At 42.1% G+C, this 26,810-nt stretch overlaps 1 protein-coding gene across 1 annotated transcript; it reads right to left on the bottom strand.

The window, feature by feature from the left end:
* Positions 1-3,758: 3,758 nt before the first annotated feature.
* On the bottom strand, positions 3,759-6,653 carry nkx3.3 (NK3 homeobox 3). Its single transcript, XM_068053389.1, has 2 exons — positions 5,964-6,653; positions 3,759-4,467 (listed from the first exon to the last, which is right to left on the bottom strand). The coding sequence occupies exons 1-2, from the start codon at positions 6,349-6,351 to the stop codon at positions 3,992-3,994; spliced, it is 864 nt and encodes a 287-aa protein (XP_067909490.1). The 5' UTR covers positions 6,352-6,653; the 3' UTR covers positions 3,759-3,991.
* Between the last annotated feature and the right edge of the window lie 20,157 nt (positions 6,654-26,810).

The raw sequence follows: 26,810 nt of genomic DNA, 5'->3' as shown, positions 1-26,810 counted from the left end.
ATACAATTATGGCTGGAGAGAGAGTAGGTGGGGGGGGGGGGGGGTGGGAGTGCAGTGCGGTGGGGAGAAGGAGTAAGAGAGAGACAGAGGAACAAAGAAAGGGGAGAGAGAGATGAAGGGGGGAAGAGAGAGAGGGAAAGAGAGAGCGAGCGGGAGAGCGACCGAGAGAGAGAAACAGAGGGAGTGAAGAGAGCGAGAGCAAGAGAGGTCTTGAATAAAAAGAGGGGGAGAGAGTGAGACAGAGGGAAATAACTCAAGAGAGTGGGAGAGAGAGAAGGAGGGAAGAGAGAAAGAGAAGCGGAGAAAGAGACAGAGAACACGCATTTACCCAGCGCGCACTGTCGCGCTACCGACACCCCGGCCTTTACGTTGACATCCTTCTACAGTCAATAATCAAACCCGTCGGTAACGAGTGTAACCAATCCTTCTCCATATAGAAACATTTTACACCTGGAGGCCAAGTGTCCACCTGGGATCTCAAGGGCCACCCAGGGATTATAAAATACTCCGAAATATCCCTGGAACATAAATAAACAGGTGGCTATTCACTTCTCCAAAGCAGAGCCTAAACGATTCGGCCCGTGGAGACGTCTTAAAAATCTATAGCTTATTGATGAGAATCCCAGATATTGAAGTCACGCTGTAATGAACTGCACAGTAACTCGATGAAAGATGCTTTTTTAGCAGAAGCACTTACGCTTGTGTTTTCTATCATCCCCCCCCCCCCCCCACCCCAACCCCCCACTCCATGGAGCTCTTTGCTGTCCACAGCGCAGTATTGAAACATACAAAGCCACACCTCAATATGTGTTGGCCACTCTCCATATTTCACTGAGATCATCAGGACATAAAGCTTTTTTGCGTGGCATTTAAGCTCCAATTCCAACAAATGCCCTTTCTCACAGCAGAAAGGGTTAGATTGATGTTAAAAGGTTAAAATCCAATTCCAGTCCCTAGTTCTGACCAACGGTCCCCTTTAACCGACTTTTCTCTTCAGTCGCTGACGGCTCGGCAGAGTCTCTTTTTTATTTCATATTTCTAGTCTTTCCCCTGTTTATTGTCACTTCTTTCTTTAATGCAGCATTAGCAAACTAAATAACCATTTTAAACATCATCAACTATTATTATAATTAGGAATGGTTAAGATTTGGGATGCACTGCCCCCTGATAGTTGGGCAGAAACAGATTTAATAGTAGATTTTAAAGGAGAATTGTATAAATACTTGAGCGAAAAAAAATAACAGGGATGTGGAGAAAGAGTGGGACTAACAGAAAGGGCCGCCTCAGGGTCGATGGGCTGATTGGTTTCCTTCTGTACTATTCTATAATTCTGTAACGAGTATGGGTTTTTTTTTTGTATGTGTGCGCGCCGAGAGGACATAATCCGCCGCCTTATCTTTTAATTCAGTCTCACAAAGGTATATAAACAGTCATCAGCTGGGGATATTTTCGTTAGTTGCCAGGAATGTAGTTCAGATCCCGTTGAAACCCCACGTGTTCTCGGAGAAGCTAAAAGGTTGTGCACACATACGTTGATTATAAATAAAATGTTCACAATGTACGATCACAGGCTTGAAACATTAACTCTGCTTCTCTCTGCACAGATGCTGCCAGACCTGCTGAGTATTTCCAGCACTTTCTGGTCTCATTTCAGAGTTCCAGCATCCGCAGCATTTTGCTCTGATCAAAATGCTCACGATTTTTGTTATTCATTAAATAAACCCAATTGAAGAAGTATTTCAGTTTATTGGGGTTCGCAAATTTAACTTTAGCTATCTGTCACCTCTGCTTAACTCTCCAGACAACATCTGGACGTCCCTCTGACTATTTGTCTCTGTGAAAGGCCTCGGGGACTCTTTTTAGGTTAAAACAGCCAAGTAAATGCAGATATAAAAGCGTGATCGTTTACATGTTATGTAACCGTTTTGGGGGGAGTTGTACGGGTATTTCTATGGATTCTGTCTACGTGTGTCTCATCGGGTCTAATTGGTGTCAGAGAATTATGCCCCATATGCACGAAAGATAGTTATTCTGGTACTGGGTGGTCTTGCTGACAATCTTGGATTCCATCTTCTATCTACCCCCAAATAAAGAGAATAACAGTGAGATGACAGTTATTTGCCACTTCGGGGTGTTAGCTAATTTTTGAATGCTCCGTGTTTTTTCTGATTATTCATTTTAAAGCTCTTGTTCCTTATAAAGATTGACAGTACGGTTTTGTAATGTTACTCAACTCAAGGTGAAAGACCCATGACTCTCAGAGATGGGCACTGCCCACTGAGCTATAAAGAACAAGAATTAAATAGCGCATTTTATTTTTTGGATTTTCATGTATACTTTACAAATAAGTGAGGTGTAAAATATTTTTTTTAATTATAAGCAGACATCAATTTTTGTTTCTTACATTTTCTGCAGCTTTTTATGAACATTTTAGGTTGATTTTAGATGAATAAATGTCGATCGATGTTATAATACCTCCACAGGAAATTAAAAAGCAATACATAAAAAGCAGGGAGCGCATTAAAATAACTGGTTCTGTAACTAATTTATAAACTGTGCAGTGATACAGTGTTTATCTCAATCTATTACCTACGGGGCAGGTTTACTGCGTATCTTTATAAACTCGATTTCCCTCTACCGTGCTCACAGAACTAAACGCTGCCAATTTATTTCTGATTCCCAGAGCTCATTCGATCCTATCTGTAATTCCAATAAGACAAGCCTTTGAGTTTTGCTTCATTCAATTGTCCTCCCAATCGCCTACATAAAACGAGGTGAGTGATAACGAGTGCCTTACTGAAGTAGCCATTTTCACACTGAATCCATATAACACTATTCAGTTGTGTGTAAAAAAAAAATGTTTAGCCTAAGTACAGCCAACCCGTTATTCACTTGACTAGAATGGACTGATAGAGAAATCGTACTCATTGTAGCGAAAAAGCCTGGACTTTTTGAATCTATAGCCGTTGGTTATATTCGGCTGTTCTAAAAACTTGTTTGATCCTTTCCATAACAACACAAAAACAAAACAACGACAGAAAATCTTTGCCGGAAAAGGGCCAGAAATATATTTTAATTGTGCAAACATTAAAACCTACACCAGGTAAATTCAGAACTGTTTAAAGAATTTAAAAGTCTATAAACTGAGCTAGCAAGCTGGGAGAAATTAGTGATACGAACATTACAACATAATAGAGATGAACATACTTTAGTATTTTAGCGACAGGAAAATCCATTGAAGGGTTCACTCCCACCAGCAATTGAAGTTTAAATGCTAGTTTTAAATATATATTTATAACATTCTGTTCGTACTTCTTATTTACTTACAGAAAGAAGTGCAAAAATACACCTTCCGGACGGTTGGTTTTGAAAACGAAACCATTCTTTTAAAGTCACACGGCTCCCATTTATTTTCTAATGTAGAAAAAACAAAAGTCAAGTATTCGTCAGAAAATGCGCTTCAAATCTCTCCAGGAAAGTTTGGATCCTCTTTTTGGTTTATTTTGGCTTTTGAAAATAGCTTTCAATGACCTACTCGACAGTTCTACAACCGATTATTAATGGCTACAATCGATCAGTAAGAGCACCGAATAACGATTAATAAAACCATTGGCCAGCTGGCATGGAAGACCTATTTTGTTACCTTATTATAAAATCTCTCTGGGGTTCTCGATGACCCCCCCCCCCCACCTCGGCCAGAACCCCTACCCCCCTCCCCCCTTCCCCTGTTCACCACCCCCCCCCCCCCCCCCCCCCAAAAAAGCAAGAATTCTTCGGACAAGAATTCTCCTTGACTTTGTCTCGCATTGTATTTTTATCCCGTATAACAAATGAAACAGCCAATTTTCTTTGTGTGATCTGACAGTTCACTGATTGGCATCTAATTGCAGACAATTGCAAGGGTTATTTTTTTATTGGTATGGTCCATTTTATATTTAAAAGTACTTTTGTTTTAGTTGCCGGGTCTTTTTGACTCCCCCTCCTTGTCTCTTCAATGAGTTCCTCCACACAGAGGGATTACATTTGGAGGCCAGGCTGGTAGACAGTACATGTATGGATAGTATTGATAAGCCTGATATAAGGAGAGTAAATGTGGGTTTCCTAACTCGTCCGGGCTGTATTGCCTCTGATCATCTCGTACTAAAACTCTCACGGCTACTTTCTTGGCCGCCGTGGGCGCCGAATTAACCACCAGCTCTGCGGCCATCTGCCTCTTCTTAGTCTTGTACCTTCGATTCTGGAACCAGATTTTGACCTGGGTCTCTGTGAGTTTGAGGGCCGCTGCCAAGTCTGCCCTCTCGGGGCCCGACAGGTACCTCTGGTGGTTGAATCTCCTCTCCAGCTCGAAGACCTGAGCGTGAGAGAAGGCGGCTCGGGAGCGTTTCTTGCCGGATTTGTTGGGTTGGTCGGACGGGGCGAGTTTGTCCATTTTCTCCTCATCGTCTGTCGCTGTCTGGCGGTCTGCATCTGAAATATTCGACAGAGCTGGTGTGAATAGTTAACAGGCGAGGTGCGGAGATCCGATTTATTTATACCCCGAATCTATTTGTCTGTTTGATTTGCATTTCTCTGGAGTCGTGTGATCATTGTTCCAACTTCATAGAAACTTCAATATAAAACAAACCTTCAATACCTAGTGATTATGGAATCAGGGTATGTTGGTGGAAATGAGGGTCACGCAAAAATTGGGGCCATTTCGCCCTTATATGAATCAACATTTTAACAGGTAAAACACACTGTGCATGAAAGCTCATTGTGCGACATGAATGACAGACAAATGTTTATGCTGAGCTGGATATAGATAATATATCTTTTATAAATATAATTCAAATAGATACACGCGAAAAAGACACTGGTGTTAAAGGCCTCTCCGAGTCAATGGAATAATCATTTACAAATTAACTCCTGTACTCTGGTGCAATAATAAAAACAGTTTAACCTCCAGCTAATTCTCCTGGACCTGAACAGCCCAAGCGTTCCTCACTGTCAGTGCATAACATCTCTATGTATTAAAGCGATCTTCCACTAGTTAAGTTCAGTCCCTCTCTCGCATTTGGATGTTCTCTCATTTTGCGGCCTAGCCTCTGTTCCGCAATCAAAGAAATAACATCCGCTTGTATTTCCACAAGAGCTATGATTTTTCTGTGCAAGTTAGATCTCTTCCGCAATTGGCAGGGACATAAATGATCATTCCGGTTTTATAAATATTGATAAGTAGATCACTGGAAAGGACACATTTACTACACTGTTTACACGACTTAACAGAATGCTAAAATTAAGGAATTATTTAAAGTGCATCAGATTATAAAATCTGATACTCTTTAAAATAATCCGTTTCATATTTAGAGCAATGATTTGAGGTCCCGAAAAGGAAGTATCCATTTTTCACAGAAACTTTCTAAGTGCAAAATATCAGTCTTTAAAATCCTAACGATTTCACGAGACTCGTTGGCATTCAGTGTAAACACATATAAATTACTTTTACAAGGCTTACAGCTCGTTCACCAAGCGCGTGTTTATTGATAAAATAGTTGCACTCTTCACAAAAGCCTATGTATCGATTTCGCGCCATTGCTACAATCTTTAAAAATCAGATTTACCACTTAGAATAATGGACGAGGGAGCGAAGAAAGGAAGCGCAACGCTTCCCTCTTGTCAATTTCAAGTCCGTTTCAGAAGTTAAAGCTGGCAAACAGTAACAGTAAAATACTCGCAACAAAGTTTTTTAAAGTAATTGTTAAATCAATCAATTAAATTGCAATCAACATATCCAAAACAGATGTGAAGGTTGTTTTTTTTTTAAATGTTCCAATTTCCTAAACAATTGGGCAGGTGTAATTTTAAAGTCTGGTGTGATTCCTGATACAGTGATTTGAACGGTAATATGATTCATTTCAGAAGTTTTTTTTAAGGAAGATGTTTCTGGATATTTCAGCAGCCCCTTTTAAAGTGCTGCAGCTCACCTTTATCGAACTTCTCGCCGCTATTCTCCCAACTGTTCCCTTCGCTGGACTCCTCATTCAGAGACTCCATATCCAGCCGCCGCCTTTCATTCCCCTCGGGCTGCAGGTCGCCGTTCAGATCTTCCTGCGCCGGCTGCTGGCTCTCGCTTTCCAGGGAGCCGCTGGTTAAAGTCTCGTTCTGGTCCTGGTCGATTCTGATGACGATCAGCGGGGTCCGTCTCTCCCCCATCAAAGCAGCCCCTTTGCCCGAGTCGCAATGCGAATTCAAGCTTTGGGGCTCCAGTTTCAGCCGCTCCGGGTGCGAATTCCGACTCAGCCGAGTGTCATTGCCCCGGGTGAGAATATCTTGGATGGTGAAAGGCGTCAAGGAGCCACCTTGAACTGACATTTTTTTTTTAAATTAATGTGTATTTGTGCGTATGTAAACGAGGGAGAATCAAATCCTTCTTTGCTCTCAGTCAGAACCAATTCCAAGATTGCAGCTTCCTTGCTTTTCTGCCCGGGTTGCCCACAGCTGAAAGTGAATCTCCGCACATCCGCCTTTTTTTTTCCGTTTGGAGAAATCTCTGGAACGCCTCAGACTACCTCCTGCTACCGATTTAGCTTCAGGCATTCGATCTGGAAGAAGAGAGGAAGAGAAAAAAAAAGCAAGAAATCCGCGAAATCTTCAGTTGGGGAGCCACGGCATCTCGCTTTCTGCACTTTATTTACATTGTTTGTTGACAGATGGCGGTGGGTGACCCTGATTGGACGTTTGATGACATGACGTTTCTGCCACCTCCAATGTGGTTGGGTGATTCACATTTTGGAGGTGAAAGATTGACAGCGAAGGGGGCGGGGGCGGGGGTGGGGCGGGGCTGAGCTAATACTTCAATTGCACAGACGAAGTCTGGCCCAATTTCTGGAGACCATTCAGACCCCTAGGTCTGAGAAAGGACTTAATTCCCCTTCACAAACCCTGACTTGGCAGCCACAATGCATTGGTACGTTTGTGTACTTAAAAAAATCGAATTAAACGATTTCACAAGTATTGATATTGCTCGTGGATTGTTGAACATGTATTATTATTTATTGTCACAAGTAGGTTTGCAAAGTCCATCTGTATTTTATGTATATTATATGTATATGTGTTTACGTGTATAAAATAGAATTGCTTCAAAAATGTTTTAATGGACATTATTCACAGCAGTTTCAATAACCAGCCTAGAATTTCGTTCTGGAAGTCGCATATTTAGTCCCACGTTGCTGTGTCTTCATCACTCATTAGAAAACTAAAAATTACGAATTTTGTACATCTGTTCCCTTGACCCTTGGCTACTCACACCGCCCTCAGCTCCTGTCCATATCCACGAGGCAAAGTCAGATGACAAGTTCCGTTGACTCTAAAACCTACAGTTATGCACAGACTAAAATGGACTTTCATTTATATAGCGTCTTATCAACATTTCTCAACTTGCTTCACAACACTGGGTGAATTCACCACTGTTGTGAATGGAAAGAAAAAAAAAGTCACTTCTTTCCAGCTCGCCATCTCTGCTCAAAAAAATCAAGATGACACTGAATCAAAGAAAATGCATGGAGGGCGGCTGGGTATGAACTGGTCTCTGACTACACTATTCCTATCCACAGTAATTTAGCGAACGGAAAATTCAAGACTACACAGGGCCTTGCACAATAATCAAACGGAGGGTAGGGTATGCAACACAGAACGCAAATTGATGCATGAAATCTCTGACTGATCTTTGCAGAAGGATGCCACAGATAGAAGCAGAAAAAAAGGTTCTTAGCAGGGACGAATTTCAGTTAATGATGCAGAAACGGAATGAAATCTGATTCCAATAGGCCTGCTTCGAGTGACGTCTTTGGGCCTCACTCGGAACTCACTCACATCAAGATAAATTTGGCTGTTCCACTACAGGTCTCAGAGGTTTCCCAGAGGGTGTACGCCGTCCAGGCCCTGCAGTCAAAGCGGAGCCTTTGTTCATTCTACCTGATCTCACCCTCACCCTTAACTACTTCAATGACAGAAGGCGAACCTTGGGCAGAGGGCAACTTTGGCCTGAAAAACCTCAACGAGGGCATTTTCTATTAGCACGTGTAAGTTTCCAGCTACTCCCAACTAAAACAGTCAGAACTCCCTTAATAGTTGGATTTTTTAAAAAAAAGTGGAACCCTTATGTGCCAAATCCCGAGTTGGTGAATCCCAAAACTCTGTCCTAACCTGTCAATGTGACATATCCAGCATTCTGAGGTGTTCCTCAATGACCCTTGTGCCAGAGCAGTTTATCCACAGTCCACATGTAGAGCGGAAAGAGACAATACACAGCAGAATGGAGGGTGTCCTGCCGAGCCCACTTAGTGAACTGCACATGTACAGTACCCTGCTCAAGACATAACAAGGGAATAATTAACTAAAAACTGATAGACACTCAGAATGTTGTGGTCTTCTTCCTTATTGTTTTCAACCTTGGCGATAATCCTTCGCCCTCAACTAAGTTTCCCAATGATAAGCAAGGAAGTGGGTAGTGACTTGGCAAATTCATTTCACATTCATTTCCGATTCACACAGAAAGGAAATATTTACGGCTAGAAATGATTGTATTTAACATTTGCATATGAACATTTATTGTGTTGGTATGACATTATTTTGTCTGCTATCTTAATAAAGGTAAAAATACTCTTAAAATGGCAGCTTAGCTCAGTGGTAGTGCCTTTTAAGTCCCACTCCAGGCCTTGTGCACGTAATTTCGGATGAGGCTTCAGTGCAGTACTGAGGGAGTGCTGCGTTGTCAGAGGTGTTGTCTATCAGCTGAGACGTTAAAACAATGCCAACCATTGAAACAAAAGCAGGGGAAGTTCTCCAGATGCCAACATTTATCCCTTAGCCACCACTACCAAACAGATTAACACGAATTTAATCTCATTACTATTAGTGGGACTGTATTGTGAACACGTTGGCAGTTGTATTTGCCTCCATAACAATAGTGGCTACACATCTAAAGTAATTAATTGGTTGTGAGGTGCCTTGGCACATGCTGCGGATGTGAAAAGCACTTCATCGTTTGTATGCTAATATGCACAGTAATTTTTAGGCCAACCTTTTCATCTAAATTGGATTTGATCCCAAACCCAATAAATTAATCCTCCCAGTCTCCTAGAATGTTTAGCTTTTAATAACACGTTTCTCAACAATAACACACCAATTTTAATTTTTTTTTAAATTCTCTATTTTTCTTCCTGACAGGTAACACGTAGCGCTGTTTGTTGCGGTTTCTAACATGTCTCGTTTGGTGAAGAGAGTCTGCAAACATTGATTAAAATACCTGTCAGAAACTGTACAACACTTGCTGATGCATGTCAACTTGCTCCTTAAGTGTTGGTAACAAAAGAAATATATGCTTGACAAGAATTTGTAATCAACATACAAATTCAATGAAGTGAAATGAATGCCATTCTGTGCTTTTGAAATTTAAATTATAAATTAAAGGGTGCCTCATTTCTGTACTTCAAATGTAATGAAATGTGTACCAAATTGATTCATGTTACCTGGGTTTCTTCGCAAAAGTTGTTAAGTTTTCTTTAGTTGATTACCACAATGCTATACTAGTTAGAAGTGAAATGAATGCTTGGCACAGATGTGACCAGGCTCTGTGTTATAAACTGGTTTGTACTAAATACTTTTTTTTAATCATTGTGAGATGATTTCACCTTTGCATCGAGAAATACTGGGGAGTGTAACTAGGCTGTGAAGTATCCAGAGTCAGATTTGGTTGATGTGGTATCACCTTAAGGAGGCTTCACAAACTCATGCAATATATGGTTGGAATTATACTGCCGCCTTTAACCAGTTTCAGATGTTAGGTGCCTATTTGATGTCATTGTTAAATGTAGCTACAGTTATACCTGTGGAATAATCTATACCTCTGTGTTATAGCCAGCAATATCAGACCATTTAATCCACTTAGTAACCACAATTTCATTATTCATCTTTTGTGTGTTACCAGAAAACTTGTCATTCCAACATCCATCGTTAACATTACAAATGTAATTGGCATTCAGATGCTAGTAAGTATGGATCTGTGCATGTGTGTAAGTTCTATGAATATACGACCAGTGATGAACAGGAAAAGCCTTGCTGGGCGATGCAGCCTATCACATGTATACACTCAGATCCATATTCTGTGAATTAGCAGGAACTTGTAGGTAGCAGCATATTTTGAGTTTGCTGGCTTTGTATCAATCTAAGTTAGCAGTGATGTCAAATCAATGACTGTTTTATAATGGCACCATTAATGCACACAGGACAGGAAACAAATATTACAGGTAAAGAAAGAAATTGCATTTATGTGGTGCCTGGTGCAATCCCAAGATGTCTCAAAGCTCTTTACAGCCAATGAAGTACTTTTGTATTGCAGTCACTGTTGTAAAGTGGAAAATGCATCAGTTAATCTGTGCACAGTATGGTCCCACTGGCAGTAATGAAATAAATGACCAGATTGTACAGTTTAAGGTGCTGGTTGAGGATAAATAATGGTGAAGAGACCTCATCCACCACTCTTCCAAGTGCCTTGGGATCTTTTACATCCACCAAAGAGGGCAGATGGTTTAACAGCTCATCTGAAAGATGGTTCCTTCTACAGTGCAACACTCCTTTAGTACTGGACTAAGTGTCAGCCCAGATTACATGCTGAAGTCTCAGGAGTGGGGCTTGAATGCAATGACCCTCTGATTCAGAGATGAGGTACCACTGTGTGAACAGAATATTTTTTACACAATTGCATGATTCTTGACTGTCAGTCAACTATCTTCTTTCCCCCATCTCCCATATTTTTATGGCCTTATGATTTTTCTTCAGGGCTGCTTGCAGCCATGTCAGGGAGCTAATTCTTTAATTTCTGAAGATTCCAAGACAATCCTGGAGGACTGACAATCCTATAATAATGTGGCTTCCAAGACTCTTTGGTATAAACTTTTACTATCCATCAAGGCAAAGAAACATGGCCAGGCACATGAACATATATACAGAAATCCCAGCCAACATATATTAACTATGATCATAAAGCCAGCACAAGATTAAAGTGGGCCCATTCAACCAGCAATAAAAACAGAAGATGTCAGATTCACACAATAAGTGAAAGAACTTGCATTCATACAACACCTTTCATAATCTCAGGACCAAAGTACTTCACAGATAATGAAGTCCTTTTATTTGCAATGTATAATCACTGTCGCAATGTAGAAAATGCATCACCACTGTGCACAGCAAGGTCCCGGAAAGAGCAGTGAGATAAAAGACCGGATAATGTTCTTTAGTAACATTGGCTGAGGGATAAATATTGGCCAGGAAATGGGGAGAACTCCCCTGATTTTTTTTAAAATGTGCCATGGGTTCTTTTACAACCATCAGAGAGGGTAGACAGGACCTCAGTTTAACATTTCAGCTGAAAGACGGTACCTCTGACAGTGCAGCTTTCCTTCAGTACTGCACTGAAGTAATAGCCTGGATTATGTACTTAGATCTCTGGGACCTGAACTCACAACATTCCAACTCAGAGGCAAAAGTGCTACCCACTGAGCCACAGTTAACAGCAAGTCAACCATTGTCTAACAAAGCAAGAAGACACAGTGACATTTCTGTTAGAGATGCATTAATTGGATTTTTAAAAATTCTTTCATGTGATATAGGCATCACTGGAAATGCCAGCATTTCTTGTCCATCCCTTGACAACCAAGTGTCTTGCTAGGACATTTCAGAGGGCAGTTCTGGAGTCACATGTAGGTCAGCACATTAGGAAACCAGATTTTATTTTTAGAAAAACTGATAAGAGGTGCATGGCACCATCTCTAAGACTAACTGTCAAATGCAGAATTTTTATTTATTAAACTCAAATTCCCTCAGTTGCTGTGGTAGGATTTGAACCTGTATCCGTAGAGCAGCAGTCTTGGAATGCTAGTTTAGTGACATCACCACTACACCACGACCTCCAATTGCTCAAGGATACCAATGCCAGCATTAACCATCTCTCTCTCTCTCTCGCTCTCTCTCTCTCTCTCGCTCTCTCTCTCTCTCTCTCTCTCTCACACACACACACACACATACTGATGGGCCTGCTATGTAGTCCCAGCAATTTTAGGGTTTTTAAAATTTCAATTTTCCAACACTTTCAGGTTTGCTAATAATCTCCACGAAATATTGTTTCACGTTTCAGAATAAAAACACCTTTAACTAGAAATGATCATGATTAAACTGGCAAGCTCTCAGGAAATGATTCAGGGTTGATTAAGACCTGCTAGACCTCCACCACCTCAGCACTGTCCATCCCTGACATTTACTGTGAAAGTAGCGTTTTAACCACAGAACTATGTACCCTTGACTGTATATTAAATCTAATTCCCTCCTGGCTCAGAAAGCTGCGGACTCATAGTCCCACTTAAGAGACTTGAACACAAAATCTAGGCAGACTTTTAGGTGTAGCAATGAGGAAGTGTTCCATTATTGGAGATACCCGGGCATTAAAACGACACTCTGTATGCCCTCTCAAGTGAAAGTAAAAGATCCTGTGGCACTGCACTGAAGAAGAACAGGGGGAGTTCTCCCCAGTGTCCTGAGGTCAATATTAACCTCTCAACCAACATCACTAAAACAGATTATCTGGTCATTATCACATTGGTGTCTGTGGGAGCTTGCTGTGTACAAATTGGCTGCTGTGTTTCCTACATTACAACAGTGATTACACTTCCTAAGAACTTCATTGTAAAGCATTGTAAAGGGCTTTGGGAAGGCGTGAGGTCATGAAAGCCGTTATATAAATGCAAGTCTTCTTTATTTTCCAGTGTATGGTTAGGGGTCAGAGTGGCAGGATCAGAAGTAGACGAGGAATCAAATTTAATATGTTATATACTTATATACATATGAATAGAAATTTTAGATATTTCAATAGTTGGCTAAAGAACCTTTTTAAGGTGTTCACATTTTTTCGAAAGTCTTTAGAAGAATTGACAACCGCCTCAACTTTGTAAATTTCTACATCAAGTTCAATGCAGTTTTATAGAATTTTCATTCAAACCCTGACTGCCATAGCCCTAATTTTAATTTAAAAGAACGAGAAAATTTTTTTTTTATAGAAACGCTTTGATTTTTCTTTCACTTAAAAATAGTTAGTTCTTGCACCTCGTTATCCAACCCCTTCAGTGGTTTGCATGGACCCGAAACAGCCCAAAAGAGGAGGAATGTATTTTATTTTGAAACCAACCCAACTCCATCCTCGAGTTTATTTTTTTGGATCTCCCAGGACTGCATCTTGGAAGCTGGGTGGTCTCTGTGTGTTTCACGACTTCGCTGCAATACTTCTCACCTCCTGCAAACAATTTATTGCCCGTCAGTCTAGACCCATCACCTCCACCAGAGCTTAATTTATGACAAGTTTGTTTTTTTGTAGCGACCAGCGTGCCAGTTTAACGAGCCTGCAACGAGCGTGCTGAAAGTTTTATGAAGAAGCTTTTTTCAAAAAAATATTTGGTTACAGGGTTAAAAAAAACAATCACCCCAATGAATGAATATACTTACACACACCCCCCCCACCTGAAATATAACCTTACTGTCTATTAATAGACATTTAATGTACATTGCAGGATGGCTTCTTTGAGCGTAAGGTTAGTCGTGTGGGGCTCGCATTGATGCATACTGAAGTCTGGAAATGTTGACATTTAAAAATAATTAGAAAGGTAACGTTGAGTACAGAGTACGAATTATTCGTAGCATGGCTTTTGCAGGAGGGAAGCAAGGTTTTTTGTTAGGAACGTGAGTTGGGTTTTAGACGGGGTTTCTGGATCTAGTTTGAAGATGATAAAAAAAAAACCTCTCGCCTTGTTTTTTGCACCTAATATTATTCCACCTAGGATTTTTTAAATGAATGTTTTCTCCCCACATAATTATATTAATAACAGAAAGTCTGTAAGAGGATTGCTAATGTGGGGAATCAATTGGCATGGGAAAAATCACTGAGTTCATCGTAAACCGTCTTCTCAGAAATGAACGTAATCGCTATATGAAATGAAACATTAAAATATTGATCGCACAAATAAACTTATACAGCATATATGCAAGTGTGTATATCTGTGACTGAATAGATACACAAATGAGCTGCGTGTATTTATAAATGGTGCGCTCATAATGTGATTATGGCTTTATCATGACTTTATCATCACATATACATGTGTGCTTTATATATAAAATATATGTACATCTGTGACTGTGCATATGAACGTCGTTGTAGGTGAGTCTATATTTTTGTACCTTTGTGCTTTTGTCTGCGAATATTCCCTGCATTTCAATAACAGGCGCAGGATTGGAAACAATACGAATTTTTCTGTTAAGATGAGTTCGCCATGACAGCGGCGTTTCAGTAATTAAAAGCCTTCGTCAAAATGGGCACGAGAAGTAATAATACTGTTAGTGCTCACGGTCAGAATGTGCGAAAATTAACACACATGATTTATTGAAAAAAAGGTATTAAAATGTCAATAAAAAGATTGGGGGGGGGGGGGGGGGGTGGTGGGGGGTGCGTGCTGATCTATTCGGCCCCTCGAGCCTGCTCTGCCATTCAATACAATCATGAATGATCTTCATCCTCAATTCCACTTGCCCGCACTATCCCCATAGCCCTTGATTCACTGAGAGAACAAAAATCTGTCATCTAAATATATTCAACATGGAGCATAGACAACGTTCTGGGGTAGAGAATTCCAAAGATTCACAGCCCTTTGAGTTAAGATATTTCTCATCACCTCAGTCCTAAATGATTGACCCCTTATCCTGCGACTGTGCCCCTGTGTTCTCAATTCTCCAGCCAGGGGAAACAACCTCTCAGTGTCTACCCTGTCAATCCCCTTCAGAATCTTGTATGTTCAATAAGGTCACCTCTCATTCTCCTAAACTCTAAAGAGTATAGGCCCAATTTACTCAGCTTCTCATAATAGGGCAACCCTCTCATCCCAGGGACCAGTTTAATGAACGTTCATTGTACCACCTCCAAGCCAAGTATATCCCTCCTTAGAAATGGAGACCACAACTGTGCACAGTAAACCAGGCCTCACAAAAGTCCTGTACAATTGTAGCAAGACTTCCTCATTCTGGTACTCCAATCCCCTTGCAATAAAGGCCATCTTGCCATTTGCCTTCCTAATTGCTTGCTGTACCTGCATGTTAACTTTCTTAAACCATCTTCTCAGAAATGTGCATAATCGCTATATGAAATGAAACATTAAAATATTTACAGCACATATAAACTTATACAGCATATATATTTGTTTGTGTATCTGTGACTGAACAGATACATAAGTGAGCTGTGTGTATTTATAAATGGTGCACTTATAATGTGATTGTTTGTTTATCATGACTGTGAGCATATACATGTGTGCTTTACATATAAAATATATGTACGTCTGTGACTGCGCATATGAACGTCATTATAGGTAACTCTATATTTTTGTACCTATGTGTTTTTGTGTGCAAATATTACATGCATTTGTATAAGTACACCCAAATCTTTCTGAACATCAACACTTAGAAGTTTCACACTGTTTAAAAATATTCTGCTTTTCTATTCTTACTGCCAGAGTGAACAGCCTCACACTTCCTCACATTATACTCCATCTGCCACCTTGTTGTCCACTTACTTAACCTGTCGATATCTCTTTGCAGCCTCTTTGTGTCCTCCTCACAGCTTACATTCCCACCTATCTTTGTATCATTAGCAAACTTAGATACATTACTCTCTGTCTCTTCACCGAAGTCATTATTATAGATTGGAAATAGCTGAGGCCCAGCACTGATCCTTATGGCACTTCGCTAGTTACAACCTTCCAACTTGCTTCCTGCCCATTAACCAATTCTCTATCCATGCGAATATATTATTTCCAAGTCCCTGAGCCTTTATCTTGCATATTAACTGTTGTGTGACACCTTATCGAATGCCTTTTTGAAATCCAAGTATACTACATCTACTGGTTCCCCTTTATCTACCCCACTACTTACATACTCAATAAAACTCTAATGCAGTGCATACTGTTTAACTACAAACAAAAGAACCGAAATCATCTACATATAAGCTGTAACTGAGAGAAAAACCCTCAAATACAATTCAAAATAAAACCTTCGTCCTGGGGTCACTAGGTAGCCTAGTTACTGAAAATTAACATCATATGTCAGCTGAGTAAAAAACTGCATATGTCTATCTACATATCACCCTCTCAAGGTTTGTGACTATCTGTATACAGACAGGTAGACAAGGAGAAAGACTTTATCTCCGGACAACAGAATTAGTAAAATAAAGTTAAATAACTCCAAGGTACTTTTTAAGATCACCAACCATTCATTGTAGATATTTCGATGATATTGAGTGAACTTTATGTTCTTTCATCAAAACCTGAAACGCCATGAGGCCTGCTTAGCGAGCCTTTAGTTTTTGAAATGCAAACCTAGGATCTCATAAATATATTGCAGGTGACAAAAATCTCAATATTTGCCATACTCACTTCACAGAAATAGTATGTGATTCGGATGCTTCATTGTCCCTTTGCACGTGGCAGTGAGATAGGGTTGATTTCTTATCACAGACAAAATAATATGACATCAAACTACACAATAATACTATTTCCTCTTCTTCGTCTGCAAAAAATGAGCAAAGAAATGTGGGTAACAGCGCCTCATGGTGTTCAAAACTGGTAAAGCGGTTCAATTGAACCTGTCAGCACAAGCACAGCCTCAATACAGATACCAGTATTGAAACATTGTGTGACTTTCCTCGCCATTATTTCGAAACGTACGACCGTAGCAGACAAGTCTTCAGATCCCCAGTTAGCATTTTACTTTTTGTGAACTTACTGCACGGATAGGAAGGCAGGATGCCAGACAAGGCGGTAAGTTAAGTTGGTGCAGCAAATCTTGCTCAAAGGTGACTACAGCTCTAAACTCTTTAACCTATTTTCTGCTTTTTTGATCATTTGTTTCTGAGGCAGTAAACGATGAATCCACGTTTGACTGTCATTGTCAACAGCTTAAAAATACTAATCTGAAGTGATGCAATGTTGCTGCTTTACTGAGTATTTCAAGATATTGTTTTGTTATAATAAGGGCGGCACAGTGGCGCAGTGGTTAGCACCGCAGCCTCACAGCTCCAGCTACCCGGGTTCAGTTCTGGGTACTGCCTGTGTGGAGTTTGCAAATTCTCCCTGTGTCTGCGTGGATTTCCTCCGGGTGCTCCAGTTTCCTCCCACATGCCAAAGACTTGCAGGTTGATAGGTAAATTGGCCATTAGCAATTGCCCCTAGTATAGGTAGGTGGTAGGGAAATATAGGGACAGGTGGGGATGTGGTAGGAATATGGAATTAGTGTAGGATTAGTATAAATGGGTGGTTGATGGTCGGCACAGACTCGGTGGGCCGAAGGGCCTGTTTCAGTGCTGTATCTCTAAACTAAATAAAGACAGTAAAATTGGAGGACAAACTGACTGCACACAACGCATTTTACACGGAATTGCATACAGAAACAGACCAGTCAGCCACATTGAACAATCTCAGCAGAATAATATAGACAGTGTATATTTTATTTTCTGCAGATAGATAATGCTCTCAGGATTATTTACTTTTAGTTAAACCAGCACTAGTACATAGACCAAACTGCTGAAATATCCCACATTAACATTTCATCCGGTAATCCAGAAATTAGAGCACTAGAAGGAAGAAGTCAGCTCCCATCACCTTGATAACAACTTGCTTTGTCGGCCTCGAATTATTTTGTATCTTGTCCCGATTGTTTCAGCCAGCTCTGTTCTACCCCTTCTCGCTGACTATCCGTGGTTCTTATCTGTAAACAGCTGCACAGTGTTGGTTACCTCCTGTACATTTTTTGGAGAAGGGGTCTTGATCTTGACCTCTTGCATTACAAGGCTCATCCTACCAGACCTCACTTTTACAAGCTCACTCTCTGAGTCAAGTGTCCTGGAGATTTTTTTTTTTATCACCAACCCTTCTCCACACCAGATTAACTATCAGAAGGTGACCTGACTTCTGTCAAATGCTGCAGACAGTTTCTGTTTTGAAGATTTGCACGGGTTTGGAAAATAGGAAGGCAGCTAAAAACCTCAGACTGGGCAAATGTATGCCGTTCATTGCTCTGTAATGCTCAGCTTAACTGGCCAAGAATGTACCACAGTGGCTTTTGCATGGTAGAAATTTATTTACAGCCTGACTCCAAGATATCCAAAATAAAAACAGAAAGTGCTTGAAATACTCGACGTTTCACATTTGTCAGCTCTGCCCCTCTCTCCACAGATGCTGCCTGACCTGCTGAGTATTTCCAGCACTTTCTGTTTTTATTTCAGATTTCCAGCATCTGCAGTATTTTGCTTTGACTTATCCAAGATATCCAAAATCCTTTGGAAACGCTGGCCCTATTTCCATCCTCTTTGAATACTGAGGAGTCATAGAGTCATACAGCACAGAAACATGCCCTTCGGCCCACCGTGTCTGCGCCGGCCATCAAGCCTATCTATTCTAATCCCATTTTCCAGCACTTTGGCCCATTGCCTTGTATACTACCTCCACGCTCTGTATGGATCTACATTCTTTTTTCTAATACCAGGCATGTTACCTTTATTACTGATGAACAATAACTTTTACTTCAACTTTATAGACACTTCCAAGAGTGCAGGTGCATTGATATCAGATTCTTTTTAGGTGCCACCGGCACATTAAGCATGAAGAGGCCTGCTAAAAAATGTAATTGTGTCAGCTAGAATATCCACTTTAACCATAATAATCAGCAGACTGAAACCCTGAATGTCAAATTTGGTTCTTTAAGTGTTATTTCTTCAATTACATTTTCTTCTGTGTACTCTTTAAGGTAAAATGCTGAGGAACATTAATGAAGGGCAGAGTAATGTAGTGGCTACATTACTGGGCTGTTAAGACAGAGGTCTGGGCTAATAATCTAGTAGACCATGAAGTCAAAGAATCAAAGAATAGTACAGCACAGCAAAAGGCCAATCGGCCCATCAAATCTGTGCTAGCTCTTTCAAAGTGCAATCCAGCTAGTCCCACTCTCCCACTCTTTGCCCATATACCTGCAAGTTTCTCCTTCAATTATTTATCCAATTCCCTTTTGAAAGTTACTTAACTTTTTCCTTGTGTCTTGGACTCTTTTGCTGACCACCTAAGATCTGTGTCCTCTGGTTATCGACCCTTCAGCCATTGGAACAAGCTTCTCTTTATTTTCTCTATCTAAACCGTCATGATTTTATACACCTCTATCAAATCTCTTTTTAGCCTCCTGTGCTCCAAAGAGAACAACTCCAACTTCTCCAGTTTATCCACATACCTGTAATCCCTCATCCCTGGAACCATTCTCAAAATCTTCACATCCTTTTTTTAAAGTGTGGTGCCCAAAAATGGACACGATGCTCCAGCTGGGGCCACACTAGTGTTTTATCTAGGTTTAACATATTTCTTGGTTTTTGTACTCCATACCTCGATTAATAAAGATCAGGATCCCATATGCTTTATTAACAGCTTTGTTAACCTGCCCTGTCTCCTTCAACAATTTATGCACAAGCACCCCCAGTTGTCTCTCTTTTTGCACTCCCTTTAAAAGAGCTCCATTTAGCATGTATTGTCTGTCCTCATTGTTCCTACCAAAATGTATCAGACTTTTCTGCTTTGAATTTCATCTGCCCCATGTCTGCCCATTCCGCCAGACTATGCCCTCTTGAATTCTATTACTATTTCCATCAATGTTTACTACACTTCCAAATCCCACCATGGGAGTTTGGAAATTGTTTGAAACATCTGGAAATAAAAACCTGGTGTCAGTGAAAGTGACCATAAAGCGGGAATAAAGAATGTTGTAAAAAACCCAACTAGTTCATTAATGTCTCTTAGGGAACTGAAAGCTTCTGGCCTTACCCAGTCTGATCTATATGTTCAGTATCATGATACATTTCCATTTCCCACATCAGCTGTTTCTGTGGACTCTGTGGAAGCAAGAAACTTTCATTTAAATAGCACCTTCCACTACCTCAGGATGTCCCAATGTGATTTACAGCCAATCAGGTATTTTAGAAGTGCTTTAGTCACTGTTGGAATGTAGGAAATGTGGCAGCCAATTTGTGTACAGCAAGATCCCATAAACAGCAATGAGATAACTGGTCAGATAATCTTTTTTTTACTGATGCTGGTTGAGCGATAAACACCAGAGGACTCCCCAGTCCTGGACTCCCCAGGACTCCCCCCATCGAAATGTGGAGCTTATTCAAGGAGCAGCTACTGCGTGTCCTTGATAAATATGTACCTGTGAGGCAGGGAGGAAGTTGTCGAGCGAGGGAGCCGTGGTTTACTAAAGAAGTTGAAGCGCTTGTCAAGAGGAAGAAGAAGGCTTATGTTAGGATGAGACGTGAAGGCTCAGTTAGGGCGCTTGAGAGTTACAAGCTAGCCAGGAAGGATCTAAAGGGAGAGCTAAGAAGAGCGAGGAGAGGACACGAGAAGTCATTGGCGGATAGGATCAGGGAAAACCCTAAGGCTTTCTATAGGTATATCAGGAATAAAAGAATGACTAGGGTTAGATTAGGGCCAATCAAGGATAGTAGTGGGAAGTTGTGTGTGGAATCAGAGGAGATAGGGGAAGCGTTAAATGAATATTTTGCGTCAGTATTTACAGTAGAGAAAGAAAATGTTGTCGAGGAGAATACTGAGATACAAACTACTAGGCTAGATGGGATTGAGGTTCACAAGGAGGAGGTGTTAGCAATTTTGGAAAGTGTGAAAATAGATAAGTCCCCTGGGCCAGATGGGATTTATCCTAGGATTCTCTGGGAAGCTAGGGAGGAGATTGCAGAGCCTTTGTCCTTGATCTATATGTCGTCATTGCCGACAGGAATAGTGCCGGAAGACTGGAGGATAGCAAATGTTGTCCCCTTGTTCAAGAAGGGAAGTAGAGACAGCCCTGGTAATTATAGACCTATGAGCCTTACTTCGGTTGTGGGTAAAATGTTGGAAAAGGTTATAAGAGACAGGATTTATAATCATCTTGAAAAGAATAAGTTCATTAGCGATAGTCAGCATGGTTTTGTGAAGGGTAGGTCGTGCCTCACAAACCTTATTGAGTTTTTCGAGAAGGTGACCAAACAGGTGGATGAGGGTAAAGCAGTGGATGTGGTGTATATGGATTTCAGTAAGGCATTTGATAAGGTTCCCCATGGTAGGCTATTGCAGAAAATACGGAAGTATGGGGTTGAAGGTGATTTAGAGCTTTGGATCAGAAATTGGCTAGCTGAAAGAAGACAGAGGGTGGTGGTTGATGGCAAATGTTCATCCTGGAGTTTAGTTACTAGTGGTGTACCGCAAGGATCTGTTTTGGGGCCACTGCTGTTTGTCATTTTTATAAATGACCTGGAAGAGGGTTGAGAAGGGTGGGTTAGTAAATTTGCGGATGACACTAAGGTCGGTGGAGTTGTGGATAGTGCCGAAGGATGTTGCAGGGTACAGAGGGACATAGATAGGCTGCAGAGCTGGGCTGAGAGATGGCAAATGGAGTTTAATGCGGAAAAGTGCGAGGTGATTCACTTTGGAAGGAGTAACAGGAATGCAGAGTACTGGGCTAATGGGAAGATTCTTGGTAGTGTAGATGAACAGAGAGATCTTGGTGTCCAGGTGCATAAATCCCTGAAGGTTGCTACCCAGGTTAATAGGGCTGTTAAGAAGGCATATGGTGTGTTAGCTTTTATTAGTAGGGGGATCGAGTTTCGGAGCCACGAGGTCATGCTGCAGCTGTACAAAACTCTGGTGAGACCGCACCTGGAGTATTGCGTGCAGTTCTGGTCACCTCATTATAGGAAGGATGTGGAAGCTATGGAAAGGGTGCATAGGAGATTTACTAGGATGTTGCCTGGTATGGAGGGAAGGTCTTACGAGGAAAGGCTGAGGGACTTGAGGTTGTTTTCGTTGGAGAGAAGGAGGAGGAGAGGTGACTTAATAGAGACATATAAGATAATCAGAGGGTTGGATAGGGTGGATAGTGAGAGTCTTTTTCCTCGGATGGTGATGGCAAACACGAGGGGACATAGCTTTAAGTTGAGGGGTGATAGATATAGGACAGATGTCAGAGGTAGTTTCTTTACTCAGAGAGTAGTAGGGGCGTGGAACGCCCTGCCTGCAACAGTAGTAGACTCGCCAACTTTAAGGGCATTTAAGTGGTCATTGGATAGACATATGGATGAAAATGGAATAGTGTAGGTCAGATGGTTTCACAGGTCGGCGCAACATCGAGGGCCGAAGGGCCTGTACTGCGCTGTAATGTTCTAATTCTAAAAAAAAAATTCTTCTTCGAATAATGCCAAGGAATCATTTTAGTTCACCTTAGTGGGCAGTCAGAGTCTTTGGTTAATGTCTCAGCTGAAAGACGGCATCTCCAATAGTACAGCACTCCCTCAGTACTGGATTGAACTGCCAAGCCTAGATTGTGTGCTCAAGTCTCCAGAAAGTATGAATAGTATACTGGCAGGTTGGACCTCAGTAAAAATGAAGCCTACTGATGCTTACAATGAATCACCAAATGTTGAAATTTTCCAGTACCAGTTTGGGTGTTTTTTTTTAAATGTCTTTCCAGAATGACAAAGCCACATTTATTATCCTTCACCAGTTGCCATAAGAAGGTATTAGTGGGCTTCTCCTTGAGCTGCTATAGTCCTTGTGGTATTGATACTCCCATATTTGTGTTAGGTAAGGAATTGCAGGATATTGACCCAGTGACAATGAAGGGATGCTCATGTATGTCCAGGTCAGTTTGGATCTAGCTTGGAGGGGAAACTAAAAGGTGATGGCGTTTCTACAATCTTTACTGTTTTTGTCCTCTCTGGCAGAGATCAAAGGGCAGAGATGTACTGTCGAAGTAGCCTTCATGGGTTGCTGCTAATTGTTTTGTGACAAGGACTTGTCAATCATAATCACATGTGTGTTATCCACAGCATTGCATATTGAGGTGTATCGGGTGTTCAGATAGAGGTAGTACCCTTGTCAGTCAACTGCATCCAATTTATAGGATGAACTGGAATCACTGGTCCTCATCTACACCCAGCTCTCACAGCTGGCTCCAAGTGCCACACCTTAGTACACTGTCTCAGCTAACAGGCGAAACGTAGTGAGGGGAGAAATGATGAACATGACATCACCTGGGCAGATGTCTTTCTTGATAAAGGTAATGGCCTGGGTGGAAGGATTCCAAGCGGCTCAAGCTCTGGAGCAAAGCATACCACACGATATTGCGTGGACTACGATTGTTGGTATACCAGCTATGGATAAAATAGCAAGGGAAGGAGGGTCCCTTCAAGCCTTAGACGGCAAACCACTGAGGAGAGGGAAACTCTGAATCCAAATCTACAGTTTGAAATCCTCGCTGCCGCTGTCCCAGTTCACTGGGCCTTGGCAGATGCGCTCCAGGCTTAAAGGGTGGGGTCAGTCAGTGCAAACTGTACTCCATCTTAAAGCACCACTGAGAAGGCAGGAAGGAAATCCATCCACTCCAACTACAACTCAACAAGTAAGTCCTGTAGTGACGGGAAAGGGGCGAAATGGCAGGTGCAAGATGGCACTGGCAGCCACAGTTCCAATCCTGTTCGTTTTGATGATGACCGACAGATGACATCATCACCTGGTAGCACCCTGAGTGACAAAGCAACCTTTTTGAAGGCCAGCACCACTCCGAAATTGGAGAGGGGCCTAGAAAAGGTGGCCCAAACAAATGCTCAGCTCCCTATTGCACAGTTGGCTTGCTGCGGTCAACGAGCATCTCTTAATGTGGTCAAACTATGACAGAGAAGGAAACGTGAACTCCTAACCTTGCTTCAAAAGGTGGGAAAAGAAGAACAATTGTGAAACTCACCTGCTGGAATGTGAGAACAATGCTCGACTCTGGTGACAACAGCCGCCCCCAACGACGCTCAGCCCGGTTGGCCCGTGAGCTAACCAGACTAGACATTGATATAGCGGCCCTGAGTGAGGTCCACTTCTCGGAGCAAGACGGCCTAACAGAACACAGCACTGGCTACACTCTCGATTGGTCAGGTAGACCTCAAGGTGAACAACGCCTCTTTGGTGTCGGCTTCATGGCGAAGAAGACTATCGCCACTAAACTTTCAAGCCTGCCAATTGGCCACTCCGATTGCATCATGTCCCTGCGCCTGCCCCTCCAAGACCAGCAGCATGCAACCCTCATCAGTGTTTATGCTCCAACCCTGAAGGCTAATCCAGCTGGCAAAATTATGTTCTGCCCAGATCTCCTTGAACTCATCCAGAATGCCCCTCCCAAGGACAAACTTATCGGCCTTGGAGATTTGAATGCCAGAGTGGGCCATGACAGCCTGGCATGGAAGGGAGTGCATGGAAACCATGGAGTTGGAAACTGTAATGAAAACGGACGTTTACTCTTGGAACTCTGTGCAGAAAAGCAACTGTCCATAACCCACACCGTCTTTCAACAAAAATATCGCTTCCAAACCATATGGATGCATCCCCGCTCTAAACACTGGCACCAGTGTGACCTAAAGGACATCCTGCATACTAGAGTCATGCCCAGTACTGACTGTCATACAGACCACCGGCTCGTTTGTTCAAAGCTGAACTTCCACTTCAAGCCTCAGCCCAAGAACAGGCCTAGAGACAACCCAAAGAAATTCCAAGTCAGCAACCTGCAAACCTCATCTTGCAGAGATAGATATCAAGCAACCTTACAGACCAGACTGGAACATCCTGATCTCACTGCTGATTCCACTCCAGAAGAACTCTGGGAACACATCAAAGCTGCAATACTGGATACTTCCAGCGAGGTCATCAGATCCAGCACCAAGAAGAATAGGGACTGGTTTGATGAAAATAATAAGGAAATTCAAGATCTGCTAAAAATAAAAAAGTCAGCTCATCAGGCTCACCTGGCTCAGCCAGCCAGCCAAGAGAAAAAGACAGCCTACCGTCAAGCATGCAGCACCTACAATGTAAACTGAGGAACATCCAAAATGATTGGTGGATCGCACTTGTGGAAAAAACACAACTGTATGCTGATACTGGCAACATAAGAAGTTTCTATTAAACACTAAAATCTGCCTATGGACCAGCATATCAAACCGAAAATCCCCTGAAGAGCGCCAATGGCAATACCCTACACACCAACAAAGAGTCAGTCCTGGATCGCTGGTCGGAGCATTTTGAAACTCTCTTCAGTGTTCACAGTGCATGATAATGCCATCAATCACATCCAACAACAGCCTATCAAAGAAGAACTAGTTAAGAGCCCAACTCTGAAGGAAACAGTGACTGACATCAACCAGATGAAGAACAACAAAGCCCCCGGAGCTGATGGAATTCCAGCCGAAGCCTTGAAGCATGGTGGCCCTGCCCTGTACACCAAGCTCCATGAGTTTTTCACGGCCTGCTGGGAACAGGGCAGGATTCCACGGGATCTTCGTGATGCCGTTATCATCACCTTGTACAAAAACCAAGGAGAAAAATCAGACAGCGCTAACTACTGTGGGATCGCCCTCCTTTCTATTGCTGGGAAGATCCTGGCTTCTGAATAGGCTTGTGCCTATCATTGCAGAAGAAAACCTCCCAGAGAGGCAGTGTGGTTTCAGAGCAAACAGAGGCACCAGAGACATGGTATTTGCACGCAGACAATTACAAGAAAAGTGTTGTGAGCAAAACAAGGGCCTGCACGTCACTTTTGTAGACCTCAGCAAGGCATTCGACACTGTGAGCAGAGATGGACTTTGAAAAATTCTTGAAAAACTTGCATGCCCACCCAGGTTCCTGGCCATGGTGAAGCAGTTTCATGAAAATCAGTACAAACAGCAACCTCTCAAATCCCTTCCATATCTCCAATGGCGTGAAGCTGGGATGTGTGCTGGCCCCGACCATATTCACCATCTTTTTCAGCATGATGCTGCAGTAGGCAACGGAAGACCTTAAGGAAGGAGCTTATATACACTTCCGGACTGATAGAGGTCTTTTCAACCTCAGGCATCTTCAGGCACACACAAAGACACCAGGAAAACTCATCCGTGAACTTCTTTTCTCCGATGACTGTGCTCTCCTGGCCCACAGTCAGTCAGACCTGCAAACTATAACAACACATTTTTCCGAGGCAGTACAACTCTTCGGACTAAAAATCAGTTTAAAGAAAACTGAAGTCCTGTGTCAGCCTGCACCCCAAGATGAATTTAGACCACCAAGCATTATCATTGAGAGAGCCGAGCTGAATGACATCAAACAATTTACTTATTTGGGGAGTGTCATTTCGTTTGATGCCACCATAGACAAGGAAGTGGACAATAAGCTTTCAAAAACAAACAGTACATTCGGCAGACTCTACAAATGAGTGTGGAGCAACCACAGCCTCAGAGCACAGACCAAACGCAAAGTGTACAAAGCCGTAGTCCTCACTGCCCTTCTATATGGTGCCGAGTCATGGGTCCTATACCGCTGTTATGTACACCTTCTAGAGTGCATCCATCAGCGCTGCCTCCGCAGCATCCTCAAGAGCCGCTGGCAGGACCACATCTCAAACATTGAAGTCCTGGAAACAGCCAACATCACCAGCATCGAAACCATCCTCCTGCAAAGCCAACTGCGTTGGACGGGTCACATTGCCCGGATGGACAACAGTCGCCTGCCCAAGATTGTGTTGTATGGAGAGCTGACCACAGATAATAGGAACAGAGGGGCCCCATGCAAACGTTTCAAGGACTTCCTGAAGAAGTCCCTCTCTGTGTGCCACATCAACCATCACCAGTGGGAAGCGTAGGC

The sequence above is a fragment of the Heterodontus francisci genome, chromosome 20 (assembly GCF_036365525.1).
Source record: "Heterodontus francisci isolate sHetFra1 chromosome 20, sHetFra1.hap1, whole genome shotgun sequence".
Classification (NCBI taxonomy): Eukaryota; Metazoa; Chordata; class Chondrichthyes; order Heterodontiformes; family Heterodontidae; genus Heterodontus; species Heterodontus francisci.
Note: the sequence above shows the minus strand (reverse complement) of the source record. Positions and strands in the feature narration are given on the sequence as shown.

Excerpts from the sequence above, each read along its gene's own strand:
- nkx3.3 (XM_068053389.1), bottom strand. The coding sequence starts at position 6,351 with ATGTCAGTTCAAGGTGGCTCCTTGACGCCTTTCACCATCCAAGATATT. Across the intron at positions 4,468-5,963 it reads CGGCGAGAAGTTCGATAAAG|ATGCAGACCGCCAGACAGCG; the intron begins GTGAGCTGCAGC and ends CGAATATTTCAG.